The sequence below is a fragment of the Thamnophis sirtalis genome, unplaced genomic scaffold, assembly GCF_051295495.1.
Source record: "Thamnophis sirtalis isolate CommonGarterSnake01/CBP01778 unplaced genomic scaffold, rThaSir2_p1.2 scaffold_4, whole genome shotgun sequence".
Taxonomy (NCBI): domain Eukaryota; kingdom Metazoa; phylum Chordata; class Lepidosauria; order Squamata; family Natricidae; genus Thamnophis; species Thamnophis sirtalis.
The window spans coordinates 6,660,128-6,686,246 of record NW_028261384.1 but is presented as its reverse complement, the minus strand read 5'-3'; the positions used below and the strand labels follow the sequence as shown (position 1 = coordinate 6,686,246).

General features: G+C 44.3%; 1 protein-coding gene across 3 annotated transcripts in view; it reads left to right on the top strand.

The window, feature by feature from the left end:
• Positions 1–188: 188 nt before the first annotated feature.
• The window catches only part of VILL (villin like), a 71,011-nt gene continuing 45,080 nt past the window's right edge, over positions 189–26,119 (top strand). For 2 of the 3 annotated variants that reach the window (XM_087712422.1, XM_087712421.1), the window contains exons 1-3: positions 189–309; positions 19,280–19,370; positions 24,751–24,825. In XM_087712422.1, coding sequence (XP_087568548.1) covers positions 19,296–19,370; positions 24,751–24,825 — 150 coding nt within the window. In that variant the 5' untranslated portion in view covers positions 189–309; positions 19,280–19,295. Of the gene's footprint in view, positions 310–19,119; positions 19,139–19,279; positions 19,371–24,750; positions 24,826–26,119 lie in introns of those variants that run through there. The other variant, XM_087712424.1, reaches the window with a different exon arrangement.

Here is a 26,119-nt window from a genome sequence, read left to right as displayed (position 1 = left end):
CGAGGTGCTCACACGAGAAGCTGTATCCTGATCTTTTCCCCTTGCTGCAAGCAATAAATCCAGCAACGGCAAGCCAATTCCAGCTGCTTCATCTAACTCTCCAGTGAGTTTGCATTGGCAAATCTGGGCGTAGCCGGTTAAGGGAGGTTTCCACGTTAGCAACCACCTCTGGACATGCCCCTTTTTTTGCTTGCTAGAGATTACACGACAGCTGCTGTCAGCCTCAAACTCAAAAAAGGCAGTTTGCAGAGTGGTTTGGAAGCAGGTGGGCAGGAAATTCCAGAAACCCAGAATAATCTGGACTGTAAAGTAAGCTAAATTTCTTAGATCGTTTTTTGAGAAGGAAGGGAAAGAAGCCAACCAACTTTAACTGGCTGTGATTCTCTTGATGTATTGATTGATCGGATTTTGCTGCGTGCCCGGATTGCGTAGGAGGAATTTGAATTCTCTTCTATATCTCTTAAAGTAGCTCAGCTTAGGAATTAGGGGTTTTGAACAGACTCTCCCCACCAAAGGTGTGGTGGGTGTGTTTGACTGTCCAGGCAATTGAAAGGGGACAAATGCAGATTATTTAAAATTGGGCTTTTTCCTGTTGAGTTTAGGATTGGCATGTTTTCTGGAGATCATGTTCTTATTTATCAGGCTGGAATTGGGGATGCAAATCGATAGCGGTCTCTTCGTTTAAGGATTGGTGTTCCTTTAATTTTGTAAATGGTTTTTTGCTTGAAGGAGGCAAAATAAGGCGCCTTTTGAAGCATTTGCACAGTGAGATAAAACTAAAATTAGGTTGACTGGTTTTGGGATTAGCTGTTGTTTATGAAGCAAGCACCACTGAGGCTTCAGCCTATGGTCAAACGCAGACAGATGGATTAACTGAGTATGTTTCATTTAATCATGATATGCAAATCTAAATTAAATATCTATGTTTCTTTCTTTCTCTTTTTTCCTTTCTTTCTCTCTCTTCCTTTTTCTTTCTTTTCTTTCTTTCTTTTTCTGTCTGTCTTTCTTTTTTCTTCCTGTCTTTCTTTCTATCTGTCTGTATGTTTTCTTTTTTCTCTTTCCGACTGTCTTTCTTTCTCTCCCTCCCTCCCTTCTTTCTTTCCTTCTTTCCTTCCTTCCTTCCTTCCTTCTTTCTTTCTTGTCTGTCTTTCTTCTCCCTTCCTTCCTATCTGTCTTCCTTCCTTTCTTTCCCTCTTTCTTTCTTTTCTGTTTGTCTTTCTTTAATTTTTTCTCTTTCTGTCTGTCTTTCTGTCTTTCTTCTTCCTTTCTTCCTGTCTGTCTTTCACTTTCTCCCTCCCTCCCTCCTTCTCTCTCTCTCTCTTTCTTTCTCTTTCTTATCTGTCTTTCTTTCCTTCCGGTCTATCTATCTGTCTTCCTTCCTTTCTTCATTTCTCTGTCACACTCTTTCTTTCTTTCTGTTTGTCTTCCTTTCTGTCTTTCTTCTTCCTTTCTTCCTGTCTTCTTTCTTTCTATCTGTTGGCCTTTCTTTTGTTCTTTTTTCTCTTTCTGTATTTCTTTCTCTCCCCCACCTCCATCCTTCTCTCTTTTTCTTTCTCTCTCCCTTTCTTGTCTGTCTGTCTTTCTCCTTCCTTCCTGTCAGTCTTCCTTCCTTCCTTCCTTCCTTCCTTCCTTCCTTCCTTCCTTCCTTCCTTCCTTCCTTCCTTCCTTCCTTCCTTCCTTTTGCATTTGAGGAATATTATTTTCAAGGTTTGAGCTTTTCCAACCCAGCATTAGATAAGGACACAATCGACATTTGACTTTTTGCTGGTGAGTACAGTAAAAATTGCTCTGACTTTCACCTACTGAGTAATTATCTCTTGTGCCATTCCTTGTGAATGACTCACTCGACTTGTGGCAGGAGCTCAATTTGATTTAAAGTTTTAGGTTCCCGCAAGATTTTTTTTTTTAAAATCTCTGATGTAAAGGCAAAGGAATGTTTCTTCGTTCGATTTTCCCCCCCTCCTTAGTTGATTTACGGAATATTAGAGGTGAGGTTTCTTGAGTCTTCTAATCACACAAAATAGATTAGGTGCAGAACTGCAATTCTAGGAGATCTAGAATCAGCCTTTTTTGATGTAGCTGTTTCTCTCTTACACATCGTATTAACACTTGAGAGGCAAAACAGCCTCATAAGGAAAGCCTTGAGTCTACCTTTGCGATTTTCCTGAATTAGTTTTCCCCAACCAGACACGCCCCAACGGCATTGAGATCCCAAAATTAATGAAAGTTGTAAGCAGTGGCTGGGAAATATGGAAGGTATCAGAACACCTGCACTTGATTTAAAAGAATAACAAGAGTTGGAAGGGACCTTGGAGGTCTTCTAGTCCAACCCCCTGCTTAGGCAGGAAACCCTACACCACTTCAGACAAATGGCTGTCCAGTCACTTCTTAAAAACTCCCAGTGTTGGAGCATTCACAGCTTCTGGAGGCAATTTCTGTTCCACTGGTTAATTGTTCTGTCAGGAAATATCTTTTTAATTCCAGATTGCTTCTCTCCTCGATTAGTTTCCACCCGTTGCTTCTTGTCCTGCCTTCAGGTGCTTTGGAGAATAGCTTGACTCCCTCTTCTTTGTGGCAGCCCCTCCAATATTGGAAGACGGCTATTTAAGCCAGCACCAGCTGAGATCTATAGCTGCTTTCTGCTAAAAAGAGGAAGTCAGGTGCATTTACTGCTAACAAAGGAAAAGGTCTTTTGTTAAAGATAATATTGACCAAAGGCAAATGGAGCTGATTTTTCCCCACTATGTTTTCAGAGCAGAGCTGGGCTGAGCTCCTCTTGGTAAACTATGCCTTTTTATCAGAAGAAAATTCCCTGGCGAAATGACAACAATCTATTTTTCATCAGTTTCATTGCTGGAACAGAAATGAAGGATACAGTCCTCAACTTATAACCATTTGTTGAGTGAACATTCAACGTTACAATGGTGCTTTAAAAAATCTTACAACCGGTCCTTGCACTTATGACATTTGCCATATATCCCTATGATCGTAGAATCAAGATCACGTGAAGGGTTAATGCCACTTTATAAGGCCTTGGTAAGGCCACACTTGGAATACTGCATCCAGTTTTGGTCACCATAATATAAAAAAGATGTGGAGCCTCTAGAAAGAGTGCAGAGAAGAGCAACAAAGAGGATTAGGGGACTGGAGACTTAAAACATATGAAGAACGGTTGCAGGAACTGGGTATGTCTAGTTGATAAAAAGAAGGACCAGGGGAGACAGGATAGCAGTCTTCCAATATCTCAGGAGTTGCCCCAAAGAAGAGGGAGTCAAGCTATTCTCCAAGGCACCTGAGGGCAGAACAAGAAGCAATGGGTGGAAACTAATCAAGGAGAGAAGCAACTTAGAACTAAGGAGAAATTTCCTGACAGTTAGAACAATGAATCAATGGAACAGAAGTTGCCTCCAGAAATTGTGAGTGCCCCAACACTGGACGTTTTTAAGAAGAAACTGGATAACCATTTGTCTGAAATGATATAAGGTCTCCTGCCTAATCAGAGGGTTGGACTAGAAGACCTCCAAGGCCCCTTCCAACTCCATTATCCTGTGTTTTGTCACATGATCAAAGTTTGGATGCTTGGCAAGTGTATTTATTGCCACTTGCAGTGTCCTAGTGACCATTTAAAGTTACAAAAGCACTGGAAAAAAGTGACTTATGACCCCTTTTCAAACTTATGACCCTTGCAGTAGAGGTGGGTTCCTACCAGTTCGCACCTATTCGGTAGAACCGGTTCGTCAAATCTACCGAACTGGTTAGAAGAGGTTCCACCAGTGGACCCGGAAAGCAGGCCACACCTACAGAAGAGATTCCAAATTTGTTTTGAAACCCACCACTGGTCCTTGGAGATGATTATTCTACACTATCAAGCTCATATTTATAAAACTCAGTGCCTCTGTGAAAGGTAAGGATGACTACTGCGTTTGTGGTGCAATCAGAACATTGCGTGTGTTGAAGTTGTTTTAACGCAAACCAAAGATCCCTTTTAACAAAGAAGTTTACATCATATTCTTATGCATGCCAGTGCTGTGTGTGAGGTAATTTAAGGTGGTTCTGACAAGTGTTGTCGGCATCTTCATATCCGGTCACATGGGCGGCAAGCCACTCCCATCCGGTCACATGGGCAGCAAGCCACTCCCACAAAGGAGGCCACACCCACAGAGTAGGTTCGAACAATTTTTGAAACCCACCACTGCCTTGCAGCATCCCCATAGATGTGTGATTTACATCTGGGTGCTTGACAACTGATTCACATTTACGACAGCTGCAGTGTTCCCGTGGTCAGGTCGTCTCCTTTGGAGACCTTCTGACGAGCAAAGTCAATGGGGACACCAGATTCACTTAACAACTGGGTTACTAATTTAGCAACTGCAGGGATTCACTTAAGCAAAGCTGGCTGAGGAATTCTGGGAGCTGATGTCTACAAGTCTCAAAAGTTGCCAAGGCTGGAAATCCCTGGTTTAGAAGGAGCCACAAACCAGGCCTGAAGAACCTCTGTCCCTGCAAACTCCCAGATGGTCTTCTAAAGTGGCTTCCATGATTCCGTATTCACATCCTCCTCCACTCCTCAGATTCACCTGATCAACAGCAGAAGAATTGCAACCTGTGGATCAGCCAGCCAGAAGCAACGGCCATAATTTAATTCCTCCCCCATCTTTACCTGTTGAAAAATAATTCCGGGCCCCAGCTATCTATCACTTACTATTCCCAGATCTAAGCCCTAGAACTCCCTGTAACAGCATTACCTAAAAGGCATTAAGAGTTGTTCACCTAATCTTGTGAAGCTTCTTCTCCGGTAACATTGTACTGTTAACTAGGGCATACAAAACCTTTGCCAGACCTATTCTCGAATACAGCTCGTCTGCCTGGAATCCACACTATATATCGGACATTAATACAATTGAGCTGGTCCAGAGGTATTTCACGAGAAGAGTCCTCCGCTCCTCAACTCACAATAGAATCCCTTATGCCACCAGGCTCGAAATTTTGGCCTTGGATACACAAAATTATCCGCTACAACACCCTATCTCTCGACGACTTCTTCAGCTTCAACCTCAACAATACGCGGGCAAACAATCGATACAAACTCAAGGTAAACCGCTCCAAACTCGATTGCAGAAAATACGACTTCAGCCACAGAGTGGTCAACGCCTGGAATGCGTTGACAATGACTCCGTTGTTACATCCTCAAACCCCCCCCACAGCTTTAATCTTAAACTGTCTGCCGTGGACGTCCATAAAGGGGGCGTGCATAAGCGCACCAGCGTGCCTACCGTCCCTGTCCTACTGTCCCCAACTTATTTGTACCCATTTCCTGTGCTCGTATTGTTTATCCTACTACTGCAATGCGCTCTACATGGGGCAGCCCTTGAAGAGTATTCGGAGACTTCAACTCGTCCAGAACGCAGCCGCGCGAGCGATTGTGGGTGCACCTCGGTACACCCACGTTACACCTATCCTCCGTGAGCTGCACTGGTTACCGATCGGTCTCCGGATTCGCTTCAAGGTGCTAGTCGTCACTTATAAAGCCCTTCATGGAATTGGATCTGGGTACTTGAGAGGCCACCTGCTGCCAATTACCTCCCACAGACCCATTAGAACTCACAGGGTTGGCCTCCTCCGGGTGCCATCTACCAGCCAATGCCGCCTGGCTATTACACGGGGGAGGGCCTTCTCTGTGGCAGCTCCGGCCCTCTGGAACGAACTCCCCGCAGGGATCCGGACCCTCACCTCTCTCCAGGCCTTCCGAAAAGCCGTCAAAACCTGGCTTTGCCGACAGGCCTGGGGGTGATGAGTTCCCCTCCCCACTCGACATGTATGGTTGTGCGACTGTTGTTTACTTTTATTATTTGTATTTTGTTTTTTATGTTCCCCTTTTTTCCCCCTTGAATTGTTCGCCGCCCTGAGTCCTCCCGGAGAAGGGTGGCATACAAATAATAAAATTCTATTCTATTCTATTCTATCCTTATACCTGTCATCTCGTGCATGTTTGACCAACTAAATAAATAAATAAAATTTCAAATTCCTCCACTTCCTACACTGAGGATATCCAAAGGGCATCAGGCCTTACAGCATTCCGCTCTGTTGGGACTTCTGTATCTCATCTGCATACAGACAGTCCTCGACATACAGCCATTTGCTCAGGGATCGCTTGAAGTTACGTAGCACTAAAAAAAGTGCTTACAAGTGTTTTTCGCACAACCGTTTCAGCATTTCTCCTATGCATACAGATAGTCTCCGACTTACAGCAATTCACTCGGGGACCATTCAAAGTTACAAAAGCACTGGGGGGAAAACAGTGGCTTGTGACCCTTGCAAGCATCCCCATGGTTGTGTGTGTGATTTACATCCGGATGCTTGACAACTGAGTCACATTTATGACGGTTGCTGTTTCCCCGGGGTGTCACGTAATCCGCTTCCCACAAGCAAAATCAATTGGGAAATAGGTTCTCTTAACAAGCAGGTTTACTAATTCAACAACCGCAGCCGTTGTCCTTCGCAACTGTGGCAAGAAAGGTTGTAAAAATTCACTTAACAACCGTCTCGCTTAGCAGCAGGAATTTTGGGCTCAGTTGTGGTCATAAGTTGACGATCACTTGTATCCCAATCAGTATCCCTCTCTGCTGGGGCTTCTCCTGTTTCTGATCCACATAGCTCACTTCTCATGTTTTCCTCCATCGGGATAAGCCAATGTTCCAACGTCACAACTGTATTTTCCTGAACCTCAAAGGTCTCCAGTTTCCAGGCAGAGTCTTCTACATTCTTCGTGGTCTTCCTTCGGAAGTCTTTCTCTGCAGCCCTCTGATGACAATGCCTGGCTTTCATCCACGGTGGATGAAACTGGTCCCTGCAGCCTTCTTCTCCCCTTTCTCTCTGATAAACAGTGCCGCACACCAGGGGTGGGTTTCTCGCCCCGTTCCAACCGGTTCGGTTGGAACGGGGCCGGCGGTGTCCTTGTGCACACGCGCGGTGCACGCATGCGTACTAGCGCCTGCGCAACGCTCCAGCTGCTCCTGGACGATCGCGCAGGCGCTGTATGCGTCCTGCGCATGCGTGGAAGCGCAGAACTCGTCAAAACCGGGTAATGACCGCGGGCGGGCGCGCCCTTCGCCGTTCCCGGAAGTTACTTACTTCCAGGTTCGGCGACCAACCGGTTCGCAGGGACCGCCGCGAACCGGTTGCAACCCACCCCTGCCGCACACCCAAAACGCCACTTTTTCTGGTCCAATCAATCACTTTCGAGCTGGGAGGGACCTTGGAGGTCTTCTAGTCCAACCCTGTCCTCAAGCAGAGAGACCCTATATCATTTCAGATAGGCTGTCCAGTCTTTTCTTGAAAGCCTCCAGTGATGGAGCACCCACAGCTTCTGGAGACAAGTTCTGTTCCACTGCTTAATTGTCCTCACTGTTAGGAAGTTTCTCCTTAATTCCAGGTTGCTCCTCTCCTTGATGAGTTTCCATCAGTTGTTTCTTCTCCTGCCTACAAGTGCTTTGGAAAATAAGTTGGAACCCCCCCTCTTTTTTTACCGCAGCCCCCCCCAACTACTGGAATATTATCATTTCCCTTCTAGTTTTTTTCTAAACTAGCCTTACCCAGTTCCTTCAATCGTTCTTCATATGTTTTCGTCTCCAGCCCAGTGGTGAATTTTTTTTACTACCAGTTCTGTGGGCGTGGCATGGTGTAGCTTGGTGGGCGGGGAAGGATACTGGGGAAGGATGTTGCAAAATCTCCATTCCCTCCCCACTCCAGGGGAAGGATACTGCAAAATCTCCATTCCCTCCCCACTCCAGGGGAAAGTTACTGCAAAATCTCCATTCCCTCTCAACATCAGGGGAAAGATACCGCAAAATCCCCATTCCCTCCCCACTCCAGGGGAAGGATACTGCAAAATCTCCATTCCCTCCCCACTCCAGGGGAAAGTTACTGCAAAATCCCCATTCCCTCCCCACTCCAGGGGAAAGTTACTGCAAAATCTCCATTCCCTCTCAACATCAGGGGAAGGATACCGCAAAATCTCCATTCCCTCACCACTCCAGGGGAAGGATACTGCAAAATCTCCATTCCCTCCCCACTCCAGGGGAAAGTTACTGCAAAATCCCCATTCCCTCCCCACTCCAGGGGAAGGATATTGCAAAATCCCCATTCCTCCCCACTCCAGGGGAAAGTTACTGCAAAATCTCCATTCCCTCCCCACTCCAGGGGAAGGATATTGCAAAATCCCCATTCCTCCCCACTCTAGGGGAAGGATACTGCAAAATCTCCATTCCCTCCCCACTCCAGGGGAAGGATATTGCAAAATCCCCATTCCTCCCCACTCTAGGGGAAGGATACTGCAAAATCTCCATTCCCTCCCCACTCCAGGGGAAGGATATTGCAAAATCCCCATTCCTCCCCACTCTAGGGGAAGGATACTGCAAAATCTCCATTCCCTCCCCACTCTGGGGCCAGCCAGAGGTGGCATTTGCCGGTTCTCCAAACTACTCAAATTTTCTGCTACCGGTTCTCCGAACTACTCAAAATATCAGCTACCGGTTCTCCAGAACCTGTCAGAACCTGCTGGATTTCACCCCTGCTCCAGGCCTTTAATCATCTTATTTGCTCTTCTCTGCATTTTTTCCAAAGTCTCAAACATCTTTTTTGTAATGTGAAAATCCCACAGGATTCCCCCCCTCCCTCCGCAACCCCCATAGCAGTTAGCAGTTAGACTTATATACTGCTTCATAGGGCTTTCAGCCCTCTCTAAGCGGTTTACAGAGTCAGCATATTGCCCCCAACAACAATCCGGGTCCTCATTTTACCCACCTCGGAAGGATGGAAGGCTGAGTCAACCCTGAGCCGGTGAGATTTGAACAGCCGAACTGCAGAACTGCAATCAGCTGAAGTAGCCTGTAGTGCTGCATTTAACCACTGCGCCACCTCGGCTCCATAACCGACATCCAAGCAAAATAGGGATGAAATGAGGATTGCAGTGTGGTGCACCATTCTTACGGAATTAGATTGCGAAAACTCCTAATCTGTGTTTCTGTTCACATCTAACAAGCATAGGCACAGATTCTCAGGAGTGAAATCTGGCTGGGTTTTGGTGTTGTTCAGCCAGAGGGAAGTTATTTTCTGTGGTTGAGCCAAACTGCTTTGGCTGGTGTTGGGCGGAAGCAGCTGAATTTTCCTTGCTTGGTTAAAAATAACCACTGCCTCCAGAAGCAAGAAACTGTTAGAAACTTGTCAAAGTTTTTTAGTTGTGGATCTTCAAGGACGGAATATTTCCCACTTTAATCCGGTGTCACTCAATGTTGGCAAGTTTAAGATGGGTGGACTTCAACTCCCAGAATTCCCCAGCCAGCTATGCTGGCTAGGGAATTCTGGGAGTTGAAGTCCACCCATCTTAAACTTGAGAAAGCTGAGAAATACCAATTTAAATTACATATCTGTTTTCCAAAATATCGTTCTTCAGATGACTTCAATTACAGCTTTCATCAACTTTGATCAGAGGCTCATAGGTTCTGTAGTCCAGAACTTCTGCAGGGAAAAAAAAAAGGACTATAATTATATTTCTGATTCAAACTTTGCTCCTAGTCTTTAACTATTAGGACTTCCTCCCCCCCCCCCCCCAATATCACAGATTTTCCAAGCATGAGTATCGGTCAAAGGTGCATATTTCCCTTTTTCCTTCTTTGGACTTTGAGTTCATAATTTTGAAGGATTATTCCTTGTCCAAAAACTTGACAGGTCCTTGATGTACTCAGAGGACATTTGGCGTTACATACCCAAGTTATTTATTAATGAAAAACCTTTCAGTCACTGGAATCTCTGAAGTGTTTATTTTTTTGCAGCGAAAGAGATCAAGTGATTCAGCATCAAAGAAAAGGTAATTTGGCTGTTTATTTTGCCAACACACTTATATAATTTTTTTTTTTGAAAGTTGCAAATGCTAAAAAGAGAAGCCAAGTAAAAGCAGAGAAGAGATCATCCCATTGCAAAATCCAATTTTGGGGATATGCCCTCGTCCCTAGGGATTAAATTTGAGGAAATGATGCAGACCAGGGTTTGTTTGCATTTTAATTTATTTTTATCCTGCCTTAAAAAAAAAAGAAGAAATAAATCAAAGTGGTGAACATATACCAGTGGTGGGTTTCAAAAATTGTTTGAACCTACTCTGTGGGTGTGGCCTCCTTTGTGGGAGTGGCTTGCTAGCCATATGACTGGATGGGAGTGGCTTGCCACCCATGTGACCGGATATGAAGATGCCGACGACACTTGTCAGAACCACCATAAAATACCTCACCCACAGCACTGGCATGCATAAGAATAGGATGTTTTTTAAAAGGCATCTTTGGTTTGCGTTAAAACAACTTCAACACACGCAATGTTCTGATTGCACCACAAATGCAGTCGTCATCCTTACCTTTCACAGAGGCACTGAGTTTTATAAATATGACCATGATAGTGTAGAATAATCATATCCAAGGACCAGTGGTGGGTTTCAAAAAAATTTGGAACCTCTTCTGTAGGTGTGGCCTGCTTTCCGGCTCCACTGGTGGAACCTCTTCTAACCGGTTCGGTAGATTTGACGAACCGGTTCTACCGAATAGGTGCAAACTGGTAGGAACCCACCTCTGACATATACCTAATACTCCTTCCTTTTCCTGTTTTCCACACAACAACCAGGAGTGAGTTCTTGCTTCTGTTACTGCTGGTTGGCTCAGAGGCGCGCTGCGGCCGTGCATGTGCTTCATGCATGCGTGTGCTTGATGGGCGTGCATGCTTGATGATGTGCGCTATGCAGGCATGTATATCAGTAAAAAAATTGCTTCTGCACAGGCACAAGAAGCAAAAAAAAAACCAAGATGGCAGAACCTATGGCCCCCACCAATAGAACCAGTTCGGGGATGTGAACGGATGAGTTATTACCTCAGAGCCGAGGTGGCGCAGTGGTTAGAGTGCAGTACTGCAGGCCACTTCAGCTGACTGTTAGCTGCAGTTCGGCGGTTCAAATCTCACCGGCTCAAGGTTAACTCAGCCTTCCATCCTTCCGAGGTGGGTGAAATGAGGACCCAGACTGTGGGGGCGATATGCTGACTCTGTAAACCGCTTAGAGAGGGCTGAAAGCCCTATGAAGCGGTATATAAGTCTAACTGCTATTGCTATTGCTACCTACTTGGCCAAACTGGTAGGAACCCACCTCTGACAACAACCCTGTGAGGTGGGTCATGCTTAAGGCTGGACTAGAACTCAACGTATCCTGGTGATTGGCCCAAAGTCACCTAGCCAACTTTCACCCCAGAGGCAGGACTGAAACTCACCATCCCTTCTAAACCAGCCATTCTACAATAAACTTTCCTAAGAGACCTCAACACTGTGGAAATTGCCACCAGGCACAACTTACAAGGACTTGTCCATCCATTACCACAAAAGGGAGGCAGAAAACGAATTCCTTCCAGACCTAATGAGATAGACAGAGATGATCCCAGGATGCAGTAAAAAAAAAGACCAAATAGCTGCCACACCAAGTAATCAATTCTCTTCATATTTTTTGATATGTGATGCACATCAAGTGTGAAGTTCATAAAAAACAAAACAAAAAAAACAGATTAACAAAATAACAGCGTTGGAAGGGACTTTGGAGGTCTTCTAGTCCAACCCCGTGCTCAAGCAGGAAACTCTTTACCATTTCAAATGGTTGTCCAATCTTTTCTCAAATACTTCCAGTGTTGGGGCATTCACAACTTCTGGAGGCAACTTCTGTTCCACTGATTAATTGTTCTAACTGTCAGGAAATTTCTCCTCAGTTCTAAGTTGCTTCTCTCCTTGATTAGTTTCCACCCATTGCTTCTTGTTCTACACTCAGGTACTTTGGATAATATCATATCATATCATGTCATGTCATATCATATCATATCATATATCTTATCATAGTAGAGCAGAGTACACAGTAGAGTGTAGCAGAATACAATAGAATAAACAGAGCTGGAAGGGACCTTGAAGGTCTTCTAGTCCAACCCCCTGTGTAGACAGGAAACCCTATACTGTTTCAGACAAATGGCTATCCAACATCTTCTTAAAGACTTCCAGTGTTGGGGCATTCACAACTTTTGGAGGCAACTTCTGTTCCACTGATTCATTCATTCATTCATCACTGTCAGGAAATTTCTCCTCAGTTCTCAATTGCTTCTCTCCACGATTAGTTTCCACCCATTGCTTCTTGTTCTACCCTCAGGTGCCTTGGAGAATAGCCCGACTCACTCTTCTTTGTGGCAACCCCTGAGATATCGGAAGACTTCAATCATGCCACCCCTGGTCCTTCTTTTCATTAAACTAGCATGCCCATTTTGACTTTTTTTTTGCCTCCTCCCCTGAAGGGTAGATTTTGAGTTTTCTGATTCTGCTCTGCGCCTGCAAAGAGATTTCCCTGCAGAATGGAGGAAGGTTGCATTGCTCCTGGAAGCGATGAAGCAGAAAACCAGTTTGTGTTTCAAGGCGAACTTTTCCTTGTGTGGGTGACATTCCACTTGCCACAATAATCACCTTTTCTTTGTCCTTTCAGCCCCACCCAGTTATCTTACATTTCTTGAGAAAGTGTGTGTTTGTTTTTGGGGTGAATTTTGGAAAGCTTTTAATTATGGCGAACATATTGCAGTTCCTCCCCTTCAGTTACTTATTTGTTATCTGGCATGTAGGTGCCAGTTTTTAACTATTATTAACCTTGATATTCCTAACTACCACTTCCTAGGCAATCAGAAAAATTAATCAGTGGAACGACTTGCCTCCAGAAGTTTTGGGTGCTTCAACACTGGAAGTTTTAAAGAAGAGATTGCACAACCACTTATCAAAAATAGTGTATCGAAGACCTCCAAGGTCCCTTCCAACTCTGTTTTATTCTATTACAACTATTCATTTAGTAACCATTCCAAGTTATAACGGCACTGAAAAATGTGACTCGTGACCATGTTCCACATTTATGACCAGGAACAAGTGATCAGAATTTGGATGCTTAGCAACTGACTCATATTTATGACGGTTGCAGTGTCCTGGGGTCATATGCAGTGGTGGGTTGCTAACCCGTTTATTACTGGTTCACTCGTGCTCCCCCATTCATTCATTCACACACACACACACACACACACACACACACACACACGCAACGTTTCTGTGCAGAACCATCAGGGTGGGTGGGCGGAACCTCCCACTGCCGCCACTACTGGTTCGGTCAAACCGGGCCGAACCGGCAGCAACCCACCGCTCTGCCCGCGTAAATTTTCTTTTGCAACCTCCTGATGAGCAAAATCAGTGGGGAGGCCACCCTTGCTTAACAATTGTGTTACGAACTTAACAACAGCAATGATTTGCTTAACAACTCTGGCAAGAAAGGTCGTAAAATGGGGCAAAACTCACTTAAAGACCACCTTACTTAGCAATGTTCCAGTTGTGGTTGTAAGTCAAGATACTTGGTGATTATGCCGGTTCTCCCTTTCTTTCTTTTTACTCTTTGGAAAAATAGGGAGGGTCCCTTCTGAAATGTCGCATTCGGTGGGACAGTTTTACATGCTGATGGTCCATCCCTTGTTCTCCCTCTACCGTCTCCCAAGGACATTCTATTTCTATTTCTATTTATTGAATTTATAGGCCGCCCAATCCCGGAAGACTCCGGGCGGCTTACAGAAATAAGAAATATTAAGAAAAGATTAAAAGATTAAGATTAAAACAAATAAGACACAGCAGATTAAGAAAGACAACATGCACCCAGTCTAAGCGGAGCTGGACCTCAATCAAGAGGTCAACAGCCCCAGGCCTGCCGGACATACTATTACAAACCTGGATGCATTATAGACAGGGGGGGTTGCTGCTGGTTTTACAACCAGTTCGCAACTGACGCGCAACTCGAGCGTGCACTGTTCAGTGTAAACTGTTCTTCGCACAAGCGCAGAACAATTTACAGTGAACTGCGCACGTTCAGTCACTGAAATCCAAAATAGCAGCGGCCAAGCGGCACCGAGGTTAGCAGTTTGGGGGCATGGCCAGCCTGGGTCGCTGCCAGTTCTGCGACACAGGCCTGACTTACACTACCGGTTTTGGCGGAACTGAGCCGAGGTGGCGCAGTGGTTAGGGTGCAGTACTGCAGGCCACTTCAGCTGACTGTTATCTGCAGGTCAGCGGTTCAAATCTCACCAGCTCAGGTTGACTCAGCCTTCCATCCTTCCGAGGTGGGTGAAATGAGGACCCAGACTGTGGGGGCGATATGCTGACTCTGTAAACCGCTTAGAGAGGGCTGAAAGCTCTATGAAGCGGTATATAAGTCTAACTGCTATTGCTATTGCTAACTGGGCCGGAAGGGCAGCAACCCACCTCTGATTACAGATGACTTCTAATGTGTTGGGCCAGGGGAGGGTTGCTCTTGGCATTACTGCCTATTCCGTGAGCGCAAAAATTCTGCCCGTGCATGCTTGCTTTGCTCGCGCACACACCAAACGTGCGTTCCGCACTAGTGTGCATCTGCAAAAAAAATAGGCCTGTGCATGCTCAAAACGTTTAAAAAAGAAAAAAAAATACATTTATGCAATTACAATTGTTCTGCGCATGCGCAGAACTGAAAATCAAGATGGTGGCCGCGTAGGAGAACTGGTTTGGCGGCATAGCAGGCCTAGGTCACTGCCGGCTCCAGAAACTCAGGCTGCCAAATCAGCCGAACCGTAGGAACCCACCTCTGGTCTGAGAAAGATTAACTGGCCTAAAATTGCCTAGCTGGCTTTAATGCCTAAGGCGGGACTAGAACTCACCGTCTCCTGGTGATTTGCCCAGAGTCACCCAGCTGGCTTTCCTGCCTAAGGCAGGGCTTAAACTCATGGTCACTTACTATCCAGCCTGGTGCCTTAACTACTAGACCAACCTGGTACAATTTATACAATAGCAGAGTTGAAAGGGACCTTGGAGGTCTTCTAGTCCAACCCCGTGCCTAGGCAGGAAACCCTATACCGTTCCAGACAAATGGCTATCCAACATCTTCTTAAAGACTTCCAGTGTTGGGGCATTCACAACTTCTGGAGGCAACTTCTGTTCCACTGATTAATCGTTGATGGATATTCCTACTTCCAGGTCCTGTTCAGAGGACCAATTCTCACCCGTGAGGGATGTTGGGCTCCCTCCTTTTAGAAAAGACTCTGGTATCAAGAAAAGACCATGTGGCTTCAATCCCAGCTGACCGAAGGCTTCTGAACTCATTCAGCTGGACATGATTATGACTGTCGGTCACCTCCGCCAAGAACTTCAATTCCGAAAGGACTCTGTGTCTCTGTAAAAATATAGTTTTCTCTAAAAATAATTAGACGTTAGTTATTTGAACCGACTGGATGCCAAATGGAAATCATGAGGCGGAAGATCAAATAACTTCCTATTTTAGCCCTTTGTCTGGTAGTAATTGAACGTTCCCCTCATGTTGCCCTAACCTGCATTTCTTTCTCTTTTTTTCCCCCAAGGTGCATAGGAAAAACAATATTTTTGTCAGAAAAAAATACAGAATCTGTATCATGTTTTTGACAGGTTTTTCGCCTCCCCTTCTTCTCCAGTTTTGGAAATAGTTAGGCGATTGCCTTTTTTTTTCTATGTTACTTTTGTGTTTGTGTCCGTGTGGCAATTTTGCAAGCTGAGGATTATGTCTCTCCCGCTGAGTGGTTCTTCAAATATTATTTGCATGCAGAAATGGATTTTTTTTCCATAGCTGCTGGAAGGAAAATGGGCTAGGAAGCTCTGATTAGAGATATTGTATATTCATTCTTGGTGCCAATTCATTTGAAGCTGGGAAAAAGAGTATCTTGTCACTGCCACTAGGTGGTGCTAACACAACATTAAGACTTGTGGACTTCAATTCCCAGAATTCTCCAGCCAGCTATGGAGAATTCTGGGAGTTGAAGTCCACAAGTCTTAAAAGTTGCCAAGTTTGAACAAGTGGAACTCCAATGCAGGTATGGTAGTCCTTGACTTATAACACTTTGTTTAGCGACCGTCCAAAGTTACAACAGCACTGAAAAAAGTCACTTATGACCATTTTTCAGAGTTATGACCTTTGCACCGTCTCCACCATCATGTTATCAAAATTCAGAATGCTTACCAAACTGGTTCATGAGAGAGAGGGGGGGTGGGGGAGAGAGAGAGAGAGAGAGAGAGAGAGAAAGAGAGATGTGGTCCCCTTTTGCGACCTTCTGACAAGCAAACTCAATGGGGGGAGAACAGATTCACTTTACAACCGTGTTAGTAATTTAACACATGCAATGATTCACTTTAACAACTGTGGCAAGTAAGGTTGTAAAATGAGGCAAAACTTAAACATCCCACTTAACAACTGAAATTTTAGTCTCGATGGTGGGTGTAAGTCGAGGACTACCTTTTACCTGTATTTTAATCTCTTTCTCGTCCCCCAATCCCCACCCCCAAATCCCCACAGCATGTAAAGACGTTATCATAAATGGTGGTATCATAAAAGATAAACTACCTGGGGCAACTCACATTGCAGCCATGGTCGAAAGGGCCCAGCACAGGTGATACTACCTGAGACCTCTCAGGAAACAACAACCGAATGAAAAGTTGCTGGTGACTTCCTATTGCTGCACCATAGGGAGTATTTTAACTTGCTGCACCTGTGTATCAGTGGTGAGTTCCTACCGGTTCGGCTGAACTGGTAATGGTTTGGTAGCCTGGTTTGCTGAAACCGGCAGCAACCCAGGCCGGCCACGCCCCTGAACCTGTTTACTGGTGGAAGTGCCTTCTTGTTTCTCAGTTGTGCGCATGGTCAGAACAATTTTAAATGCATTGTGCATGCGTGCGCAGAGCACGCATCAAGCGTGCATGCCTTAAGCGGACACCAGAGCCAATCAGCAGTAGTGCCTGCCGGAACCCACCACTGCTGTGTCTGGTTTGCCAATTGCACCGTGGCAGATAGGACAGAGCTCCAGAGGGTTAAACGTCATTGCCCAGAGGATCACAGGTTGCCCTCTCCCCTCTTTGGAAGAGCTTTATAGCTCCCAATGCCTTAAGAAAGTGCAAAACATTCTTAAATATCCATCTCATCCTGGGCAACCTTTTTTTTTTTTGAACTATTACCATCTGGCAGACGGTACAGGATAACAAAAACAAGGACGAACAGGGTGAAAAACAGCTTCTATCCCAGGGCAGTAACTATATTGAATTCTATGGTAGAGAGCACTATCGGGTTTTCAATTTCAATTATATAAAAAGTAAAGAATGTATGTTTGTGCTTTTTATTTTTATAGTTAAAATGTACACTGAAGCAGTGGTGAAATTCATTTTTTTTAACTACCAGTTCTGTGGGCGTGGCTTGGTGTGCGTGGCAGGGGAAGGATACTGCAAAATCCCCATTCCTTCCCCACTCTGGGGTCAGCCAGAAGTGGCATTTCCTGATTCTCCAAACTATTCAAAATTTCCGCTACCGACTCTCCAGAACCTGTCAGAACCTGCTGGATTTCACCCCTGCGTTTAATTTCGTTGTACGAGGTGCAATGACAATTAACTAACCTAAACATAAACATTCTAGATTTGAGCTGCTACGTGCTAAGCACATCTATGTTCTCACTCTCACACCTTTGAAGGGCAGGGCACAGCTGATCCCGTGACGATGTTCAGATGGATTTCATCAGCCGAAATTTGAAACCCTTGAACTGAAATATAAGAAAAGAGTACAATTGGAAGGATTTATTGCAAATGTCAATTTTCAGGAAGAAGAGGATAAAATGCAGGAGTTGTTTAGTTTGAGGTTTAGTGTGTACAATGAAAACTCCCACGGTGTAGCAGAATAAAACAATAGATGACAGAGAATCAAAAATGTTGTTTTTAATGCAGTTCTGCTTCAGGGAAAATATAATCAACAAAGGGCCCAAATCTGAATTTAAAATTTGAAGTCTATCCTCTCCATTTTGAAGATGATTGATTATCGGCAGATATTCCCAAGATTTACACTGGAGTAGGGCTGCAGGGTCAGTTACAGGGCCTGCGGGCAAAGATAGGAATTCGGCAGGTTCTTATATTCTGTGGAATTTAGATCTAAAGCAGCAAGCCGCTAGTCCTCATTAAGGTAGTGCATGATGGGAAAGAGGGTGCTGATGATTTAGCTTTATCGCTTGCCAGCAGATGCAATTTAAACATCAGTATCAGTGGTGAAATTCTTTCTTTTTTTTTACTACCGGTTCTGTGGGCGTGGCTTGGTGGGCGTGGCAGGGGAAGGATACTGCAAAATCCCCATTCCCTCCCCACTCTGGGGCCAGCCAAAGGTGGCATTTGCTGGTTCTCCAAACTACTCAAAATTTCCGCTACCGGTACTTCAGAACCGGTCAGAACCTGCGGAATTGAGCCGAGGTGGCGCAGTGGTTAAATGCAGCACTGCAGGCTACTTCAGCTGACTGCAGTTCTGCAGTTCGGCTGTTCAAATCTCACCGGCTCAGGGTTGACTCAGCCTTCCATCCTTCCGAGGTGGGTGAAATGAGGACCTGGATTGTTGTTGGGGGCAATATGCTGACTCTGTAAACCGCTTAGAGCGGGCTGGAAGCCCTATGAAGCGGTATATAAGTCTAACTGCTATTGCTATTGCTAATTTTACCCCTGCATCAATTATTATTTAAATGCTATTCATATTATGCACACATCTGTGAATTGTACGAGAAACACTTCCAGATGACATGTTTGTTCTACTGCTGTTCCTTTTCTTTATTTTTTTCTTCTGCTTCCCATTTACATTTTCTCTTGTGTTTTGTTAAATAAAGAGGAAAATCTCTTGTTTTTCTTTTGGTTTTTTAATTAGATATACTATTTCATCTCTCTCCCTCCCTCCATCCCTCCATCCCCCCTTCCCTCCCTCCCTCCCTCCCCCCTTCCCTCCCTCCCTCCCTCTCTCTCTCCCTCCCTCCCTCCTTCCCTCCCTCCCTCCCTCCCTTTCCTGTGTCAGGGGAAAGCTTTGTCCAGCAGTTGTGCTGAACACACACATTTTTCTTTGGCAAAAAAGAAGGTGCCCAACTTTCCTTTTTCATCTGGTCTCTTGGAATAGGATTGCTCACCATTTTAGAGGGAGTTATTTTATATTTTGTTCTATTTCTGAGTGGTGGCTGCCTTGAGTGAGTACAAAGGAGAGATATAAATCAAGGTAATAAAGTAATTAGACCTCCAGGGATCTCCCTGCATAAGGTGTCGTAGTTTCCACAGTTAAAAGGAAAAATAAAATAAAAAGTTGCAGGATTCTTTTAAAAAAACAACAACATATTTTCCCCTTCTTTGTTTTTTGCAGCTTCATCTAATCGAGGATGGCAGATGCTGAAAGAGAAATGGGCCTCCCTCCGATTGAGCAGAAACCAGGGCTTCAAATATGGACCATCAAGGTAAAATATCATTGCTGTTTTCTACAAAACTAAATTAATTCCATCTGGGGCCATTTAAATCATTTCTGCATTGATTGGCACATCAATGCATTGCCTAGTTTCTACAGGTAGTCCTCAACATGACTGTTGTCTCGGCAACTGGGGTTAAGTCACAATTTACCCAGAAAAAAATGAAATTATGACCTAATTCCAAACTTGCAGTGGTCACCTGCTCCCCAGCCATGTGACCTCGCTTCGGACATTGACGGTATAGCTGCATTTAATGGCCACTAATTGTTTACTGACAAGTCACATGTCTGTGCTTTATGACGGTTTTGCAAAAAAACACCTGGACGTTAGCTTTTCGCTTATCAACTGCAGCATTCATTTAATAACCAGGGTATTCACTTAATGGTCACCACAAAAAGGTCATAAAATTGGATCGATCAATTAACGACTGTGACAACAGAGGACCATAATGAGCTGTCTCCATTGTGGTTGTATGTCAAGGACTTACCTGTATGGAAGAGATGAACTACAACAGATGCAGATTCAAGTATAAGAATATTTGCATCCAGTTTTGGTCGCCACGATGTAGAAAAGATGCAGAGACTCTAGAAAGAGTGCAGAGAAGAGCAACGAAGAGGATTAGGGGACTGGAGACTAAAATGGTTGCAGGACCTGGGTATGTCTAGTTTAATAGAAAGAAGGACTAGGGGAGACATGATAGGAGTCTTCCAATATCTCAGGGGTTGCCACAAAGAAGAGGGAGTCAAACTATTCTCCAGGGCACCTGAGGGCAGGACAAGAAGCAATGGGTGGAAACTAATCCAGGAGAGAAGCAACTTAGAACTGAGGAGGAATTTCCTGACAGTTAGAACAATTAATCAGTGGAACAGAAGTTCCAGAAGTCGTGAATGCCCCAACACTGGATGCTTTTAAGGAGAGATTAGACAGCCATTTGTCTGAAATGGTATAGGGTCTCCTGCTTGAGTAGAGGGTTGGACTAGAAGACCTCCAAGGTCCCTTCCAGCACTGTTATTACGGGAACATGGGTTGCATTTGTGCAAAGATAAATGATCGGGGAAAAATGTAGCTCATAGTTTCTTCACTAGTTATGCAGCTAAGCAAACGTGCTTCATTTTGTTTTAAGTCATGTTACACATCCAACTGTGGTTAGGGTTAACTTTAATTAAATGAATCATAGTATTGGGAAAGATGGAAAGGGAAAGGAGAAGGGGACGGCAGAGGGTGAGCTGCCTACATCAAGGGTCACCAACCTTTCGGACCTCAGGGACCACTAAATTCATAATTTTAAATCCCGTGGACCACTAATATGATTTGCCTAATGACCGGCTGTGTGGGCGTGGCTAGGTGGTCATGTGACTGGGTGGGTGTGGCAAACTCAGTGTCACTCACATCGAAGGGCGCCTTGCAGGATTCTACTCACCCGTCCCTCCCAGCCCCTCCTCGCCTGCCCGCCCGGGCTCCTTAGGGCCCCAACAGGAAGCCATTGCTGGAGCTAAGCAGCCACCAGGAGAAAGAGTTGGCAAAACAGCTCAGCTCAAATTGGATCTGACTGAGAAGGAGGCTTAGCAGAAGCACCTCACTGAGGACTACAAGCATGGGCTTTCCAAGCAGGGGAGGGGGGGCTGTTGTGTTGTAGTCCATGGATTTGCAAGGAGTAGGGCACAACATAGCAAATGAACCACCACAACAAAAACAACCTTGAAGCGTCTACTTTTTAGAACCAGATCCAAAATCTTGCCGATCCATATTTCAAAGTCAGTGCCTGGTTTCATACAAGGCTTGGTTAAACTTAATTTTTAAAAACAAACGACAGTGGTTTTATTTTACTTCCTTTCTTATCTTACAGGGGATGATTGCAATGGTTTTCTTTTTTTAAATGCTTTTATGATGCAAAACATCCAGAGTAGTTTGACATGAGCGGCAAATAAAGTTCATAATAAATAATACATTAAAAAAAAAAGAAATGTTGATGGGCTGGCATCCATCCAACTGTAGCTTACTCCACAAATCGTGATTAAGCATACCTGGCTGCTGGGGATTCGTAGGGGTTCGGGAGAACCTCTGGCTAAGATTCTGTGCAGTTCGGAGAACTCCCATATCCTACTCCTGGCTGGCCCCGCCCACCCTACCCCGCCCCTCCCAAGAGTCTCCACGCGGCCCAGTTTTGGATGCAGGTAAGTGTAGGGCATCCATGGAGGCTCAGGGAAGGTGAAAAATGGGCCTACCAGAAGTTCGGGTCTCCAGAGGGCCTCCGGAGCCTGGGGAGGCCGTTTTTTACCCTCCCGGAGGCTCACAAAAAGCCTCCGGAGCCCAGGGGGAACAAAAACACCCCCCCTGCTGTGGTGCAGGAGGACAACTAGGCCACGCCCACCATAGACACGCCAACAGCAACTGGGCAGAGAACCCCTTGTTAAAACCCTGATACCTGGATTGTGTGAACCAGAGGCAATGCAATTCCTCCAAAACAAGGAAGAGATGTTTGGCCTTGATTAAGATAGGACTGCCCTGTTCTTGGCCCCCAATTGGTCAACGATGACCTTGACAAACACACAAAAAAGAGGGGGGGGGAATATCAGCATTTGCAACCCTCTTGAGACAAAGTTTACAGATGCGGCCAACCTTTAGCCAACAATCTTGTGGCCTATTAGAAACAGCTGATCTTTAGTGGTCTCTTTTGACCAACACGCTTATCCAGTTCAACAAGTCTTGCGTGAGTTGAAGCAGAAAACTTCACCAGGTTAATGAATGAAGCAAAATATATATATATATCCCTGGATTTTGAAACAAGACTATGCAGCCATGCGCGGAAGTTCCAGGAATATTTAGACATTCGAAAAATTTTCCTGGGGAAAAACGGAGCCAGAGTGAGGCATCCTCAACAACAACAAGAAGGCAAACGTACGTGTTGCAGGATAATGTTGCAGGGCCCAATCTGAGTCAATCATGAGGACTAGAGGTTTAGTCTTCCAAGCTTTCAGACTCGTGCTGGAACTCATCCTCAGGGAACTTCCTCTCTGACCAGAATCGGAGCTGGTTCAGACTGGTTTGGGCGAACTGGTAATAGCAACCTGCCTACCCACCCGCGTATTCGCCCCGGCTCTATGCCATCCTATTTAGCCACGCTTTCTAAGCCATTCGCCTGCGTGCAAGCTGCATGTGCGAGCAAACCACATGCATGGAAGGCCACGCACACACTCAGAAAGCAAGCATGCATGGCAAACTGGTAATAAATGTATGTGAAACCCACCTCTAACCATAAGGTGTGCTTCTGTGTCTGGCGCTATTCTTTGTATGGTGCTTGGTGTGTGTGGCTTTTTAGATGTTGTTTGGACTATTGATGGCTGATTATTAAGTTTTAGCTATTGTTTCCTTGTGCTGCCAAGACCTCACCTAAGTATTTCATAAGCTGGTGGCAAATCAGCATTCCTGTTGATTGACAAATGGCCCGTTTCCCAGGCTTCGGTCGCTTCCCTGGCTGTTTTTGTGCCTGCTTGTCCAACAATCTTAATAGCTGCAAAATTGAATGTAGATCCTTGTTCATTGCAGTGTGAGTTTGGGTCTCCTCCTCCTCTGACTTGCATTCCCAACAAGGTCTAATGGTTTAACTCTACCTCGGAACACGAATAGATTTGCATTCTTTATTTGCAATGCTTGCCTTCAAGTGTTGCATCAAAAGAAGACAAAGTCCTCCTGTTCCTTGTGTAGTTCTTGCAACAACAGAATACCCAAATTGGAAGAGACCTTGGAGACATATCGTTCCCTCTGATTAATTGTCCAAATTGTCAGGAAATTCCTCCTTAGTTCTAGGTTGGTTCCCTCCCTGATTAGTTTCTCATAGAATCTCATATCATGGACATAATCTGTTTCAACAAAATGCTGCTATAGGACACTGCATGCCAAAACAACTAGACACAAAAGTAGTTTTTCCCCTCATGCCATTACTCTGCTGAAACCCGAATTCCCACAGCATTTTCTTATGCCTAAAGATATTTACCCATATAGTAGGGATGTGTTGCTATTCTTCTTCTCATCTTTCTCATCTTCTCTCTTCTCCTCTACTATGTTTTCTACCATTTTCTCCTATTGGCATCTTTTGATTTATGACTTGTTGTTTGTATCTGATGATTAATTAGTTTAACTCTGATTTATGATCTATGACCTATCACTTTGTTGTTCTGTGTATGTACCACTGAGAGCTTATGCACCAGAGACAAATTCGTCTATTTAATCACATTTGACCAATAAAATATTCTCTTCTCTTTTCTTCCCTTCTTTTCCCTTCCTTCCATCTTCTCTCCCATCTTCTCTTCTCTTCCATCTTCTCTTCCCTTCCATCTTTTCTTCCCTTCCATCTTTTCTTCTCTTCCATCTTCTCTTCCCTTCCATCTTTTCTTCCCTTCCATCTTTTCTTCTCTTCCATCTTCTCTTCTCTCCCATCTTCTCTTCTCTTCCATCTTCTCTTCTCTTCCATCTTCTCTTCCATCTTCTCTTCCCTTCCATCTTCTCTTCTTCCATCTTCTCTTCTCTTCCATCTTCTCTTCTCTTCCTTCTCTTCCCTTCCATCTTTTCTTCCCTTCCATCTTTTCTTCTCTTCCATCTTCTCTTCCCTTCCATCTTTCTTCTCTTCCATCTTCTCTTCTCTCCCATCTTCTCTTCTCTTCCATCTTCTCTTCCATCTTCTCTTCCCTTCCATCTTCTCTTCCATCTTTTCTTCTCTTACATCTTCTCTTCTCTCCCATCTTCTCTTCTCTTCCATCTTCTCTTCTCTTCCTTCTCTTCCCTTCCATCTTTTCTTCCCTTCCATCTTTTCTTCTCTTCCATCTTCTCTTCCCTTCCATCTTTTCTTCCCTTCCATCTTTTCTTCTCTTCCATCTTCTCTTCCCTTCCATCTTTCTTCTCTTCCATCTTCTCTTCTCTCCCATCTTCTCTTCTCTTCCATCTTTTCTTCTCTTACATCTTCTCCTCTCTCCCATCTTCTCTTCTCTTCCATCTTCTCTTCTCTTCCCTTCTATATACACAGCACATACATGTGTTTATAGGGGAATATATATTTTGAGAGCAGGCATCAGAATTTCATTTTTTAATCTGTGCCAGTGTGTACACAGAAAAAGTGGCGCTAAAGTTTATATTATTAATGTAATTATTCAAATTATTTATGCAGCTGTCCATTTCCTTTGTAGCTGTCTGGGTGTGTTTGTTCTTTTTTTAATTATGCATAAGTTATTTCTTTCTCACCAAAACATTTCTGGTTCTGGCACCCTATGCTAAACATCATTTTTTTAAAAAAAAAAATGTTTATGGGAACTCTCTGCCACGTTCAAAAACATCTTGCAAGGACTTCTTGCTTAGCATATGATCTCTTCTCTTTCAGAATATGAAGATGGAGCCTATTCCTGCAAAGGCTTACGGGAGTTTCTTTGAAGGAGATTGCTACATCGTACTAAATGTAAGCTTCTACGGAGAAAGGATAATTGTACAAAATATGTTATTCACTAGAGGAGGGGGTCTCCAATCTTGGAAACTTTAAGAATTGTGGGCTTCCATTCCCAGAATCCCCTACCCCAACAGGGCTGGCTGAGGAATTCTGAGAGTTGAAGTCCACAAGTCTTAAAGTTACCAAGATTGGAGACTCCATCTTCCATCCTTCCGAGGTTGTTAAAATGACGATCCAGATTGTTGAAGGGGGGGGGGAGGATATGCTAGCATTTGTAAACCTCTTAGATAGGGATGTAAATCACTGTGAAGCAGTATATAAGTCTAAGTGCTATTGCTATTGTTTAGAAAATATATCTGTCCTCATTTGTTTTTGCTTTTCTCTCTCTCCTTTAAAGGATAGCAATTAAAGTACTGAAGTGGGCAAGAGGTGATGGATGGATTATTTTTTTTCTTTTTTTGTTGTTCTGATATGTTTTTCCTTTTCTCTCTCTCTTTTCTTTTCGTAGGTAGGTGACACGATTAGAAATTAGACAGAATAGAAAGAAAAAGCCTTTTAATAAAGGGTGACAGGACTAAAACTAGAATAAGTGATAGAAATAAGAGGAGGGGGAATTAATATTGCATACATTTTTATATAATAAAAGTAATAACAGGAGAAAACATGGAACAATTGAATAACAATAAATTGCAATCTAATATGTGTATTATTATTATTATTATTATTATTATTATTATTATTATTATTAAAAAACATACATTGAATGTAATAATTACGGTATTTTTGGAGCATAAGACGCACCAAGGTTTTGAAGAGGCAAATTTTTTTAAAAAGGGTTTTGAACTCTGCGAACCTCCCAAAAACGGCCCATTTTTCACAAAAGTTGTATTTTTTTAAAAAGGGCATGAACAGCCTTTAGGAGGTTTGTAGAGTGCTCCTGGGGGGTGGAAGGACAAAATTGAGCAAAAAACAGCTCCTTTCCCCTCATTTCTGCCCTCCCCAGCCCCTAGAAGCACTCTGGAAGCTTCCTAAAGGCTCTGCATGGCCATTTTGTTGAAGGGGGTGGGGTTTCGGGAGGCCAAAAATGCTGTATTCAGTGTATAAGACGCACCCAGATTTTCAGCCTCTTTTTTGAGGGAAAAAGGTGCGTCTTATACTCTGAAAAATACAGTATCCTGTTTTCCTGAAAATAAAACCTCCCCGGATAATAAGCCCAATCGGGCTTTTGCGCGCGTGTGGTAAAATAAGCCCTCCCTGAAAATATTGCAACAGAGCAGCAGCCATGAGGTGACCACACTGGCCGCCT